The sequence below is a fragment of the Aythya marila genome (assembly GCF_965140915.1).
Source record: "Aythya marila genome assembly, chromosome: 1".
Taxonomy (NCBI): domain Eukaryota; kingdom Metazoa; phylum Chordata; class Aves; order Anseriformes; family Anatidae; genus Aythya; species Aythya marila.
In genome coordinates this window covers 203,289,981-203,305,446 of record NC_139042.1, presented here as the reverse complement: position 1 = coordinate 203,305,446, position 15,466 = coordinate 203,289,981, and the positions used below count along the sequence as shown (strand labels likewise).

The following is a 15,466-nucleotide window of genomic DNA, read 5'->3' as shown; positions in this document are numbered from 1 at the left end:
ACCCCACCACTGCTACCACTGCATGTGAGGAGTGTTGGATCAATGATTCACCACTGGTGAGAGCACCTATTTGTATGTAAGGACAGGAAAGACACAATACGGTGTCCTGGGAAAGGTTTTCCAATGCTTTTTATTTAAAATTGGAGTAACTGATATGCACTGTAGAAAAGATCCAGTAGAAAAAAAGCTGAAATCTCCCACCCCATCAGCCAGGGATCCACTTTAGCACTCCACAATATGGGACACACAGTTTTGTCCAACCCACAAATCTCAAAAAAGGCCATCAAGCCATACAACCACCCCTAATGGTCCCCTGGTAACAGGACTGCCCTCACCCCTACTGGTGGTCAGCTGGAGGGCTGTGACCATGTAGGTAGCCCGTGATGGTAAAGGAAAGCTCACCTGAATCAAACTGCTCCTGATCGCCGTTGGCTGGGCTCTGACCCTTCTCTGGGGAGAGATTCTGGGTCTCTTGCATGGTGGCGATGAAGGACGCCCTTGTGTCCATGGTTCAGAGGAAGAGTCCTTCCCTTCCTAATTCATCCTGCAGCAGGGAGTTCCTAGAGCACAAACTAAATAAAAAAGAAACAATGGGTGATTTGTTCTGCCTACACCAACTCTCAGCCTTTCCTAAGGAGTTTCAAGTTATTTTGTGTTGATCGTAACCCTTCAATCCTGCTTCCTCATCCAAGATAAAGCTATTGTTGAATGAGGAGCCACAGCAGAGGACACTTCCCTTAGTGACAATAATCACTGCAATAACAGAGATGACAGTGTGGTAATAAGCAACATCCACAATATTCAACACAAAGGATTCACCTCCCAAAGTTCAGTCCAGCTCCCTGTGTTGCCAACTGAGAGATAAGGACATGCCCATAACGTGGCACAATCCTTGCCCAAAAAGGCACCTGAGCAAGGCCAGCTCAGCTCAGCCCTCCTCCAACAAGTTGAGCCCATGGCTTCCAATTTCTTTTGATGGCTAACACTGTGTGAGCTATATCTCATTTAATAAACACTCATATTTCTGAAGGGGGAGATTTACAGAAAAGAAGCAGAGGAAACAATGAAGGGACAATAATTGGGAGAGACTGGAAAAAACTCTAGAAAATAAAGTTCAACATGTCTAATGGAGATACCAGAATGAAATAGTGGGCCGCTCCTTGATAGGGAAGGTCTCCTCACAGACGATGACGTAGGCAAAGCAGAGACGCTTAACGCCTTCTTTGCCTCTGTCTTCAATGCCGATGATGGGCTTCAGGACCCAGGGTGCCCTGAGCTGGAGGACCGGGACGGTGGGGATGACAAACTCCCAACTGACCCTGAACGTGTGCGGGATTTGCTACTCCACCTGGATCCCTACAAGTCCATGGGTCCGGATGGGATTCATCCCCGGGTGCTGAAAGAGCTGGCGGATGTCATCGCGGAACCTCTATCAATTATTTTTCAACGATCCTGGGAATTTGGAGAGGTCCCGGTAGACTGGAAGCTGGCAAATGTTGTGCCGATTTTCAAGAAGGGTCAGAAAGAAGACCCTAGCAATTACAGGCCTGTCAGTCTCACGTCAGTGCCTGGTAAAATCATGGAGAAGTTGGTTCTCGGACTTATTGAGGCGCACCTGGGGAACAAAGCAGTCATTGGTCCCAGCCAGCATGGGTTTGTGAAGGGTAGGTCCTGCCTAACTAACCTGATTTCCTTTTATGATAAGATCACCCGTATGGTGGACCAAGGGAAACCAGCTGATGTGATTTTTTTGGACTTCAGCAAGGCTTTTGACACGGTTTCCCATAGGATCCTACTGGACAAAATGTCCACCATACAGCTAAATAAAAACATCATACGATGGGTGAGCAATTGGCTAACAGGCAGGGCCCAAAGGGTTATGGTAAATGGGGCTGCGTCAGGCTGGCGGGCGGTCACCAGTGGGGTCCCTCAAGGCTCCATTTTAGGGCCGGTACTTTTCAATATTTTTATAAACGATCTGGATGTAGGAATAGAGGGTATTTTGAGCAAGTTTGCTGATGACACCAAACTTGGAGGAGTTGTGGACTCAAATGAGGGCGTAAAGGCCTTGCAGAGGGATCTGGACAGGTTGGAGAGCTGGGCGATCACCAACCGCATGAAGTTCAATAAGAGCAAGTGCCGGGTCCTGCACCTGGGACGGGGAAACCCTGGCTGCATGTACAGACTGGGCGATGAGACGCTGGAGAGCAGCCTAGAAGAGAGGGATCTGGGGGTCGTGGTAGACAGCAAGTTGAATATGAGCCAGCAGTGTGCCCTGGCAGCCAGGAGGGCCAATCGTATCCTGGGGTGCATCAAGCACGGCATCGCTAGTAGGTCAAGGGAGGTGATTGTCCCGCTCTACTCTGCGCTGGTGCGGCCTCACCTCGAGTACTGTGTGCAGTTCTGGGCACCACAGTATAAAAAGGACATGAAACTGTTGGAAAGTGTCCAGAGGAGGGCTACGAAGATGGTGAAAGGCCTGGAGGGGAAGACGTACGAGGAACGGCTGAGGTCACTGGGCCTGTTCAGCCTGGAGAAGAGGAGGCTAAGGGGAGACCTCATCACAGTCTACAACTTCCTCGTAAGGGGTTGTCAAGAGGCAGGAGACCTTTTCTCCATTAACACTAGTGACAGGACCCGCGGGAACGGGGTTAAGCTGAGGCAGGGGAAATTTAGGCTGGACGTCAGGAGGGGGTTCTTCACAGAGAGGGTGGTTGCACACTGGAACAGGCTCCCCAGGGAAGTGGTCACTGCACCGAGCCTGTCTGAATTTAAGAAGAGATTGGACTGTGAACTTAGGCACATGGTCTGAACTTTTGGGTAGACCTGTGCGGTGTCAAAGAGTTGGACTTGATGATCCTTAAGGGTCCCTTCCAACTCAGGATATTCTATGATTCTATGATTCTATGAAATAGTACTAGCCACAACTGGTTTTTAATGAAGGCTGATCTAAGGGAACTGCAGCAGTTAGTACCCCCCAAGGTAGCAAATATTAACTCAGGTGTAGTTTGGGTCATGTTGGCAGAAGGGATTCTTCTTGAAGAAATTAACATAGTAAAAATAGAATAAAAACACAGAGATGAAAAATGATATGAGAAAGGAAATACAGACTGACTAGATCTTGAATCAGATACCAGACTAAATGAGAACTGTATTTCCAGCAAGAGCAAGCCACCAGACAAGCAATACCCAGAGAAACACCTTTAGGAGTAGATAAAAAAAAAAAAGAACTCCAAAGTGAGCTTTTCAGTAAAACTCACCAAGATGGTGATGAATTACAAGGTGTCAAAGGAGGGCTGAAAAAGAGAAACCAAGAGCGTGGGTTATGGGCACAGAGGGAACCAGCTATTCACACAGATACGCTAAAGTGAAGACAGATGGTAAGGAAGGTGTGTGTCCAGAATATAGGATGTGGTGGACGGGTCCTGCTTATTAGTGAATGCCTCCAATACCTGCATGAAAGCGAGGACTATGCTGGCAGCACCAACACCAAATGTCTGCAAGAGGCGTGACTAAAAGTAAGAAAATAGATTATTGCCAGAGGCCAGGCAAAGCACGAGGTAATAAGAGTGTAAAAATATTATGGGATTTTTTTCCAACTTTTACTGCTCAGGAAGCATATTCAGGAAGACCAGATACAGTGGTTATAAAATAGAAAGAATGAGAGTGGATTGTTGTAGGTTTTTCATTCCTGGTTTTTAAGGCTACTCCAATGAAAAATGTGAGAGGAAAAATGACATGTATGAGCAGTTACAGCAGGAACTGACAAGGATGAGGAGCATGTAAAATGTAAGTGTAACTCCTGTTAACTGCTGGTTGGAGTGGTCACAATGGCAACTAAACCACACTAAAGCCACATGTGCTTCAGAAAGCATCACTGATAGATGCAGATTACCAAGGAAGGTGGTTTGACCAAAGTTAGATTTCCATCAGTGATTTGTGTGCCTCAACCTAAAGGAACCTACTAATGAATAAATAAATAAATAAATAAATAAATAAAGAGATTATAAACCTATTCAGTGCAATACATTTGCTGGTCTCTTTGCAAAGTGCTTAGTATACTTGGAGCACACCATAAATAATAATGATCACTTCCCCATTGCGATGGCCACTACAGCACTTTATCTTTATTCTTTGTTGACATGAGACTTGCTAATGAATTAAGTGTTTTATATACTATGAGTATTTTGAGTGCAGCTATCCTCAGAACATATATATCACTCATCCCCAGTGTATATTAACTTTCAATTAACCATGAAACAAGAAGCAATCAGTCTACTGAAAGTCAAAAATCACTTCTCCTTCAGTAGAGAATACTTCTGTAAATATCATTAATAATAAATTGGTTAAGTATCAGGATTTTACATCAAGCTTGTTAAATACGAGAGGAGGGGAACTGTCAGCAGAAATGAAACCTTGGGCGGATTAGGCAGTTTTCATTTTTGCCTAGGACCAGGCAGTGATGGAAGGTAATCTGGGTCTATTAGAAAAAAGTAAAATAAAATAAAGGACAGAGAGAGATCAATCTAAACACAACAGATCAATCATCTTAAACAGAACTCAAGGGTACCAGTACAAATACCCAGAAGAAAGATAAACCGTTTGATAGCATAGTTAAACCTTGTAACGTTCCCATGACGCTGATAGGGCAAAGTTATGAACTTAAAGAAAGCTGAAGGTGTCCATTCATACAATTCCCCAGATCCATGAGAAGGGACTACTCCTCTGCCTGGGAATTTCTCCATCAGAAGTGGGAAATGGATGGGAAAAGCAGCAGGAAGCTGCCCGAGTAGCTGCAGCACGGCTGGGATTGATCCTCAGCAGCCACGTCTGAGCTTAATTAAATGGAAGCAATGCAGAATCTCAACCAAATTCAGCAATGTCATCGACATTTTTGTTGGTTTAATTCTACTTTAACATTTTTTTTTTCTTTAAGCTATGGATAACTTTCTGGTTTTGAGATGTCTCATTGAGAGTATCCATGTTCCAAGAGAACTGGATCTGCCTGAGGCTATGGTTTATCTTCTTATTTTGGGAATAACTAGTTCATAGTTCGTGGTAGGAGTGTGCTTGAGTGTCCTCCCAACACCATAAAACAAGACCAAACTCCTGTGCAAACACAAGCTCCAAGATAGCCCTGAGCCTGAGTTGATACAACTAACTAGCAAAGAAAGCTGACATAGGGTATTAATTTTTCTCTTCTTATTAATTGCTGCTAATTAACACTTCAAACGGAGTCCCCAGCCATACTGTTAACAGCAGCATGCTGACCTGCCTGCCACCACCACCACCAAACAAGCACTGCATGCTGCCCTTCGCTGATTTCCATCCATCCAAAGAAACACGTGTCCCGAATTAAGGACCACAAGTAAACCAGGGGATGCGAAACTACAGCAAAAGATGCTCAAGGTGACACTACATCAGGCAGGAACAGAAGGAAAGGGATTACGAAATGCAACTGAAAGAGGGAGGAGGGAAAAAAGCCCCTGGTTGCAGATCCCTTGTTCACTGTGTTTGCACAGTGGTGGTTCGAACCGATCCGATGCTTCCCCCACGCAGCTCCCATTCCCCTGGTATTTAATTCACATCCAGACTTTTAATTCACAGGCAGGAAGAGCCAGCCAATATATAAAAGAATCTCTTTTATTTGCTTCTTCCCACGGCTGTCAGTCTTAGCCGCATCATTATCTCAAACATGCTGCCTTGTCATCTCTATCAATATTGGCTCTTTGAATAAGCGCTGGCGTTGGCTTTCTCACACCATTTTACATTTCTTGTCCCGTGTGCTCTATCCTGTTTTTCCTTCCTTCGGAATAAAACCCTGTAGGGAGAGGTCCGCACACACACACACACAAATCCAGCACCTTTGGGTTCTCCCTTGGAATTACTCCTGAAAAACTCACCTTCCCCCTCCAACACATGCTTGGTTAATAGGGCCTGACATAAAAATGGTAGGCTGCTGGAACAGAGGATGCAAAAGAGATCCTACATCCTTGGAACTTCCTATCTGGGTAATTTATGTCCATCACTTTACGCCAACGTACTGCTGAGTCCTGAATGGAGAAGAAGCACCAACCCCACTGCTTTCCAAAGGATCTGGCCCCTGCCCCAGTATTCAGTAACACTCAGTGAAGGTGATGAGCACCACAGCCTTGCTGCATCTGCTGTGGGGCTGCCAGTGTGGCCCCATGCCCTTGGCAAAGAGCCCCTAACAGGGATATGGTTGGGTGTTCCTGAGCTCACTGCATTTCCAGAGCTCGACCCTAGATATGCTGGTGGGATTTCTTTTACCTAGATGCTCCTTTACAGCTAACCAAGAGAAACCTGCTCAGGGCAACTTGCGGGGCTGAAGCGAGACAACCTAAGCTTGCCCCATAACACCAGCCCTGGGGAGGGTCCCTGTGCTGGCACAGGGCCTGCTAAGATTTTAGATATTTATATTTGCCAGCAAGCAAACTGAAGGAACCAAACAACACAAGCTCTGCACTCAGGGTGAACTCAGCCGTGTGTGATTAGGTCTAGGATGCAGGCAAGTTGATCACCTCAGGATTGATCTTGAATCAGGCTCTCCCCCCTCCATCATCCTTAGGTGACCACAAAGGCACCTTGTGACCCATGGGACACAGTATGAGACCAGTCATCACCCAGCAGTCAGGGCAAACAGGAATCAAGTCAATCCCCAGCCCACCCTAAAGCATTTGCCTCCACAGCATCCCTTTTGAGGGACTCACCCTTCATTGGGTGTCTGACCCAGCACTGAGCTCCCTTCCCTGCTAGCCTGGAGATACACATGTCCCAGTGGTTCCCAGCCCCAGTAAGTGCTGGGCTCAGTCTCCCCAGTAGCCATCCTGCAGATCTCAACACACAACCTCTACTTTTTACAGCTCAGGTCAAGTCAGCAATGCTTTCTGCCAGGTCTAAAAGTCTGGATGTGCAGTCTTTGCCTTAAACAACGCAGGTGACCTTTTTCAAAGCTCAGAGACCACCTCCAAAAGCACGCAGGGCGATCAATGCGGTCTCCAGCTTCCCCCAAAAAGCCATCTCACAGGCAATGCTGCAAATCTCCCGTTTCATTTAACACGACGATGCCCACGACTAAAGCTGTGCCTGAGAAGAAAGCCTGCTCCTCCAGGCAGAGGTCCCTAAATAAAACCATACTTCATGCAGGATTGCTAGTGGCAGCCTGCCACAATATTTACACCCCCCGAGCATCGGCACAATGCGAACGGAGGCTCGTTCAGAAGGGCTATTGAACACATCAAGGAGCAGCTTTCACCTCCCAGAGAAAGAGCCTGTCTCTCTTCCCAGACAAAGTACCAGTTGGAATCCTTTTAAGGATCACTTCTTCCAAATTCCTGTCCTTTAATTTATTTATTTATTAATTCGAGCGCTCCCCTCGCCCAATGTTTTCATTTATATCAAGTGACAATTTCTCCTTCACGTTGAATACCCCACAGGACTTGATTAGGGGCACATCACTGCTTTGAACAGCGCTGTGTTGGTGTAAATATATTCTAAGGTGGAAGAAACAAATTTCACCTAATCCAGAGAACCCGAAATGTTCAAAAAATACAAATATGTAACAAGCCACTGACCAGAGGAAGAGAATAATCTGCTTTCCATGTTCTTGGTGAATAGAACAGGAAGGTTTGGGTTTAAACTACAGGAGGAGGCATTTGGTATGGGCACAAGAAAGAAAATCATTAATAATGAACTTGGTGAGGAAGTGGAATAGACTGTGGGAAGGACACAGGGCTCCCCTGATCTTTCTAGAGGCAGGTCTTGGAACAGCTATTCCTGCGCTAGGGTTAGAGATGGTCTGCACAAGCCCTGGAGGTCCCTCCAGCCCTCCTACCCCAGCCACTCAATAAGGCTGATCTTTCTGCTCTATCAAGCAGGGTGTTGTTTTTTTTTTTTTGTTTTGTGTTTTTTTTTTGTTTTGTTTTGTTTGTTTGCTTTTGTTTTGTTTTGTTTTTTGCACCTGTATCATTTGTGCGCTAGCAAAGAAAATAGAACGGTTAACCCTGGAGGGAAAAAATGCAAAAATGGGAAAACAGAAGAACGATCAGAGCAGGGAAGGTCCAGATTTGGCATCCTAAAAGGGAAGAAGGGTGGGAATCAAACTCTCTGCAGACACGTGCTCAAAAAGGGATTATGTGGGGTGGTGACAGGCCTCTGTAAGTGAGCAGGTCCTTGCACTCCTCTGTCCTTGCCCTGGTGCCAAATGCCTCGCACTTTCAGGCTGATGGAGACAGACCTGTTTCACTAGGTGATTTTCTCCTCCTCCTCACCCGGCACACCATGGACTCCAGGATACGCATGGAGATAAATAGCAGCAAGATAAGATGACAGAAAGTAAAATAAACCTAATTAGAGCAACTAACTTGTTTACAGTGAAAAGCCCTGCAGTATTAGGATTAAAAAAAAAAAAAAAAAAAAAAAAAAAAAGACAGATGAGAGGCAAGCACACAGATGTCTGGCTGAGGTACTCATCCCACTCTTAGCTGCCCTGTGCATAAATGCAGCCTAAGGACTCAGAGATAGACTTAAAGCAAAAACCTACCATGGACTTCAATGAGAATTAGATCAAACCTCTAAAATTAAAAGCACTTTTTCCTTAAAATTCCCTTCTTCCACATGAGCTGGAAGGTTTATAACCAAGCACAGCATCGCTGCCACACCTGTAGCCCTGCCTGCTAACCCTGGACATCCCCACCTCGAGCATCCCATGGGACACATGTGCAGGGCACGATCCTGTGCTCAGCACCCACACCAGACACCTGGGGGAAGCCTGCCAGATTTGGGTGCTGATGGCAGGATCTGGCCCCAAGCCACTTTTTTGTGCTGCCCCAAACAGCGGGGCAAGCCAAGGGGGCACCTCTCCCCTGTGCTGCACTTGAATTATTTATGCTCATCCCAAGCAGCTGTAAAAATCCCCTCCTGCCACAGCACAGCTATTTTACATCCTCTTTGCAGAGAGCTAAATGCCAGCAGAAGGTGCCAGGACAGGGAGAGGGAGGTCGCCACGTGCTAACCTTTCTCACTTCAAGTTGCTCCATCACCTGCTAGGTGGCTGTCACCTTCTCCATGATTCAACAGGCAGTCCCCATGATTCAGCCCCGCCTTGGCATGTGCTTCCACACTTGCTCAGCACTCACTGAACACCAGCTGCTTTGGGAATACGGCATATTTAAGATTAAGCATCTTTTAAAGCGCCTGGCTGAATTATGGCCATGGAGCAGACTGAACTGATATCCCCAATGCTGCCCTTTAAAACAGGAAAAAAAAAAGAAAAAAAAAAAAAAAAAAAACCTGCAGGGAAGAAGCAGAGCAGCAACATCAACCATCTGCAGTGTCCCTTCTTCTGCCACCCCTGGGTCGGAAACAAGGGAGCCTTTTAGTGGGGTAACGAACGCGCACAGCTGCTTATCATCCCAAAACATCTCATTTAGCACCAGCCACGTGGACCGAAAAATAAAAGAAAAATCAGCCAGACCCCCACAAAGGGACCAATCAGCCAAGTCACCAGAGGGAGACACAAAACACTGTTTTCACAGACTTCATTTAGGGCCCAATTCAGAAGCCTCTCACCAGCCAGAACTCCAATTGCCCGGGGCAATGAGCGCTGCCTTTTACATTCTCTCTGACTCCTGCAGGGCACCACATTCTCAATAAATAAATAAATAAATAAAAATACGCAAACTGGAAAAAAAAATTAAACATCTGCCATCTGATTTCAATGCTTTTTAGGAAAAATGACATTTTAGGTTCCTGGCGCCGTTTGGTTCGTTTACACAGCACAGCTGATTAGCACTTGGGCTTAGTCCTGTGTGTGTTCACACCCCTCCCAGTGCTTTACATCCAGATAAGCTCCATGAGGTGGGAGGATCTGCAAAACCAAATTGCAGCCCTCATGGACATCTCCTGCCACTCCTACCCTTCCCCTGGGACAAGTAGAGAGCAGCCAGCAGCCCCTGCCAAGGTCTGACCAGGACCAAATTCCACAAGACATTTTAATTCAGAGATCTGCAAGTCACATTTAGGGGGCTAATTACACCCCTTTGCTCCAAGACAAGACTGATTGGATTCCCTTTCATCCCACAAGTGGCCTCTGAGAGATGCCATGGCGAACACATGAGCTGCCCCAGGTCATCCATAATGAATTCCCCACACAGCAGAGGATCCCAACGTCTGGCCTTGCACCTTCCCAATAACTTATATTCAAACTGGAGCTCAGGACTTTGTCCAAGCAATTAGGGCTCCCTTGCACAAGCCACCTGGTGATGTTTGGAGCATTAATCACGAAAGCAAGAATCACGAGCAGGAGAAAAAAATAGCCTAGATTCCGCACATACCTTTTTTTAAGCTTCACACCTACTCAGAAATGATCTTTCGGTCAGCTGTCAAGATCTGCCTGGTTTGGGGGATTTTATGGCTTTTTATTACTATTTAATTTTAGAACAAACGTTTCTGATTCATGAAAGTGGAGTAACTGTGATCACACTTTCTAAAGCAGCCCTCTCAAAACCGCTTTGTTTAGGCCTTGCAAAAAGGCAGATCTCAAAATAAACTTTTTCAGGAGCTGTTAAATGTCAGTGACAAAGCCTTTTGCTCATACTCCTGCATTCCCTCTGCTCTGCAACCCAAACACTTTGACTCACCATAGGAGTGCCACCTAAGACACAGAAAACAAAGCTAATATAAATCTTCTGGCTGAAAACCCAAAGGGTGGATTTGACTGGCTTCCTCAGAGATGACTACTGTAAAAAGATCAACAGATAGTTTGAAACGATGAGACTTAAACGTTGGCAAGGTACCACCAGCCACTCTAAAATAACTGCTCCTGAGGATGACATTGCAGGGATAGAACAAATTCAGTATTTGCAAGGAGCATCACTATTACCAAGAGCATCTCATTTTCTGCACTGAGGGCCCAGCTGCACCACTCAATCCATGGCACACGTCAATACACAGTAATAAAGGACTTGGGACTCTTCTATCACCTTCAGGTCATCTGAAAAGTGGCCACCCCATTAATTTTCCCTGGGCACCTTCAGAAACGTGCCTCTGGATCCTCCTTCTCTGTTTCGTCTCCACAGCCTGATTCTTGGAGCTTCCACAACTCCTTGATTTTGTCACTTGGACATGAGCAGGGAGTAGCCACCTTCCTCAACCACCACCCCTGGGACCCCCCAAACTCCCCCATCCTACACCAATGTGAATTTAGCCAGCAAAAAGTCCGTGAAGAAACAACACAGCACCTTCTCTCCCACGGCCTGTCCCACAACAAGATATTTTTCACATCCCTTTGCTGATGCTCACATATTGTGGCCATATCCCTGCAAAAAGGTCTGAAAAAGCAACTTGAAATACATACAAGTATTTATTTTATTTATTTTATTTATTTTATTAATTTAAAGGGTCAGCAGCCCACCCTGCACAGCACAAGCCATGGGGGGAAAAAAAAAAAAAGTATCCCTAGACTAAAGAGCTGACAGTTGCAGTATTGATTCTATTTCTGGCAACACCGCCATAAAGTTTTAATAAATGTTTCATTAAAACATCAGCTGTCTGTCCAGCCAGTCAATTATCACTCATAATCACAGCCACACAACTACATACTGCCTTCTACAGATGTTCTTACAGCTGCGCCACACACTCTCCACCACTGCAGCACCCTGGAAACATCTGTTGAATATCTGTAAAAGTTTTCTCAATATATAAATGAAATGATACTGGCTGCCTACTATCCTGTTATGCTGTCCAACCCAAAAAATCAGTAAAAAGGTACTATTTCCTTTTTGTTTGCAGTGTGCTAGTCGCCCAGCATCTCTTTGCTGTATCTATTTAAATGGCTTTTACATTTTCACTTAGTAACATATTACACTGAGCCTCCATCTTATCAGAGGAGTTATTAGGATCTAATCCTTTATAAACACTGAAGTTATTAGACTTGTGAGACTATTTTCTTCCTTTCCATAAATAATCTGCTGGAAAAAAATGGGGAAAAAAGAAAAAAACCAAACCACTTATGTCCTTGTTCCCCTGGGCTACAATCACAAACTCTGAGAGCAAACCTGTCTTGCCCACGCCCCCCAACTCCTGCAGAGTCTACCAGCAAATAATCCCCTTGCCCCCCAGCAAAGGAAATCAAAAGTGCCTGCGAAGAATCCTCTCCCTTTGTGGGAAACAGGAGCAAAGATTTGGGGGGTGCAAAACCGTCCCATAAACACAGCTCCTCAGGGTGATGGGGTGTCCCCTGCCCTGGCGGGTCTGGGGGTTGCACCCCATGTTGGGTGGGGGTCTGGATGCAGAGCCTGAAATGGGCAACACTAGTGCAAAGTGAGGTGTTCCCATCAGAAAGCGCAGTTTGCAAGTACCATTTTAGGCTGCTTTTTCTATTTTGAAGCAAATTCCTTTAATGCAAAGGAAAGAAGAAGAAGAAGAAAAAAAAAAAAAATATATATATATATATACCCCCAGGAAAAGGGATCTGCAGAGACCTCTGCATTCCCTCCGTGCCCCCATCCACAGCAGGACCCTACCAAGTTGCTTTTGTGCTCAGCCTCCAGCTCCTTCTGCTACAACACTTCCTGCCCCAGTGCCCAGGGGCACAAAGTGCCTTCAAAAGCCCCTCTGCCAAGGGGCAACACACATGGAGAGGGGCAGATGCAGGGCAGGGACAGGGGAGTTTTTTCCCCATTTTGCAATGGCTCCATCCCTTCCCACCCCACAGAAGATCCCACAGGCTGACTCCACTCCACTTGGATTTTGCAAGCTCAGTCCTGCTGCTGTTTGACAGCTGCCCCCCAAGCAGCTTATAATTAATGCTCTGCTTATAATTAATGCTATTTTCTAATAACAGGTCAGAATCCTTCCCCCTCCCTCGTTCCCCCGGTCCCCACCCCTGCGAGATCAGTTTGCTGGCTCCCTGAGTGGCAAAACTTGGTCCTGAGTGGGAATGGAGGCTGGACAGAGGGCAAAAATGGAGTGGGAGGATGGAAAAGAGCCCCGTTGGAAGGCAAAACCATGCTGCGATGGGCGAACTGCATCTCCAACCCCTCCTGCTAAATAAAAGCATGGTGGGTTTCTGGAGAGCATCTCCAAGAGGCTCAAGGAAATCTTCCCCCAAGGATCCTCCCCGGCTCCTCTATCCCCGCGATGCTAGAGCTTCCCATCGCCTCCCAGGGCTGCAAAATACGGATGTTCCCAAGTTAACACCCTGCCACCACGGCGAAACGATCCCCGGGACAGCAGCACCAGAGCACTCCCGGCACTGGAACAAGGAAGTTTCTCCTGCCTCAGCGCCAGCCTCGCTCCTTCACTCCCCCGAAAAATGCATTTGCAAACGGCAGCCGGGGAGAGCACAAACAACTCCCGGCAAACTCCTCGCAAACTCTCATTTGCTTGCTCTGCAAAAGCTGCGAGTCGCCTCCGCCGTCGTGGGCTTTTTAGGGTCCCTCCGCGCAAGAGATGCTCGTTGCGCCACTTGTTTGGCAGCCCCGATTTTCCGTGCACGGCAATTTCTGAGCATTTTTGTTAAACAACAGAGGGGGGGGGGGGAATAAAAAGCACATCCCCGGTTGACTGCGCCGAGCGGGGAAGGCTTGACAGCTCCAACAGGACATCTCATCCCACGACATGTCTACTCTTAATGCAAAATAAATCATCGCCGCGTCTCTCGGCATTTTTTTTTTAGCTCTCTCTCGTGGCACGCCTGCGATTTTGGCATTCAAAGGCAAATCGGCCGGGCTCCGAAGTCTGCGTGCCCCTTCTCGTGGTTCCTTCCCAGCACACACAAATCCCTTGTACTTTTCCCACCAGTGAGTCCTGCAGGGGGGGACCCGGAGGACCGATCCCACCCCCACCTCTCTGCGTTTAATTCACCGGCGCACCTCTCCCGAGCAACAAAAGAGAGTTGAGCCAACGTATGACACCTTGGCTTCTCTCTTTTTCTCCCCTCAAAATGTTTATTTTCAGTTTTAAAGACACCTTAACCCGCCATGTTGAACTGACAAGCTTTATAAATATTCATTTACCGCAGTTCGGGAGCGCTACGGGGGAAAATATGTAGAGAGATCAGGGCTGCACGTTTTGGCACAGCTGATTGCTTTCTTTTATTTTCTTTTTCTTCCCCGCTATTTGCGGCGGCTTTTTTTTCACCCTTGCAGATTCGGAAGAAAAAAAAAAAAAAAAAAAAAACACACCCAAAATAACTCTTTCCGAGACACGCAGCAATTTGAAAGGGGGGTTGCATGCGAAGGATGCCCCCGAAGGATGCCAGGGAAGACCCCAAAAAGATAGATTACTTTAAAGAGGAAAAAAAAAAAAAAAAAAAAAAAAAGAAAGAAAGAAAGAAAGAAAGAAAGAAAGAAAGGAAGAAGAAGAGAGGGAGAAATGAGGGCATGCAGAGTATGCCAGGAAAAGAACCCGCTGACAGCCGGCGGGGAATTGCGGCCGCAGTGCCCGGGGAGGGTGCGCGGGGAGCGGCAGCCGCAAAGCCGAGCGCAGGTACCGGCTCCAGCCGGGGCTGTGCCCCAGCAGCTCCGCAAGCCTCCCGCAAACACTTCCCAACAACTCCACCTCTTCGCACAATACACCCACAGCAACCTTCCATCCCTCGGCTTCCCTTTAAAATAAGAGAAAAAAATCCACCCGACTCTCTCCACCCAAGCGCTGCGAAAAAAAAATAAAAAATTAATAAATAAAGAGAAATGCCAGCAAGGAGAGTCCCGGGGGGTGCTGCTGGATGCGGTGCCTTACCTGAGGAAGTTTGGGGGGTTAATATTTTTTTTTTATTATTTTTTTTTTTTCCGCGCCTCAGCAGCGGGAGCCCGCGGTGCGCGGCGCTGCGCGGAGCCGTCCCTGCGCCCGCACCCGCGGCAGCCTCATTCCAATATGGCATCCGCGCAGTGCGCATGCCTGCCGCTCTTTTTAGGGCTTTTTTTTTTTTTTTTTTTTTTTTTTTTTTTTTTATTTAGCAGCCAACTCCTTCAGTGACCTTTTTCAGCAGTTTAAAAAAAAAAAAAAAAAAAAAAAAAAGAAAAAGAAAAAAAAAGAAAATCCCCCGCATCTCTCCCCCCCCTCCTTCCTTGCACCAGCCGGCATCACCGGGGAGCGGCGCAGGGAAGCGCGCAGCGGGGTCTCGCCTTGCGCGCAATTTTTGTGACACAAAATGCCCCAAAGCCAGCAGTGCTGCTAGCCGAGTGGGACATCTCCCTCCCATTTTTCCCTTCCCACCGTTCCCCGCAAGCTTCTTTTTCGGGTTCTTGCCCGATTTTGTGTCGCAAAGAAACTTCCAGGGAGGATGAGGAAGCAGGGAAAGGAAAAAAAATGCACCGCGTCCCCTCTGCTCCGACTGCCTGGACTTTCCCCTGATCCTCTATTACCTATTCTTTCCCTGTTGCAAAATATAAAAAATAAAAATAAAAACAAGAGCAGGCGAGGCACAAGGCAAGATGCAAAA

The 15,466-nt window shown here is 46.8% G+C and overlaps 1 protein-coding gene across 5 annotated transcripts in view; it reads right to left on the bottom strand.

The window, feature by feature from the left end:
* SFMBT2 (Scm like with four mbt domains 2) overlaps positions 1-14,924 on the bottom strand; it is a 180,711-nt gene extending 165,787 nt beyond the window's left edge. For all 5 annotated transcript variants that reach the window (XR_014319395.1, XR_014319396.1, XR_014319397.1 and 2 more), the window contains exons 1-2: positions 14,764-14,924; positions 403-572 (exon numbers count right to left, since the gene is read on the bottom strand). Coding sequence is in view for 2 of the 5 variants with exons in the window: in XM_082783944.1 (XP_082640070.1) it covers positions 403-508 (106 nt within the window). In the remaining 3 variants the exon portion in view is untranslated. The remainder of the gene's footprint in view (positions 1-402; positions 573-14,763) is intronic.
* Between the last annotated feature and the right edge of the window lie 542 nt (positions 14,925-15,466).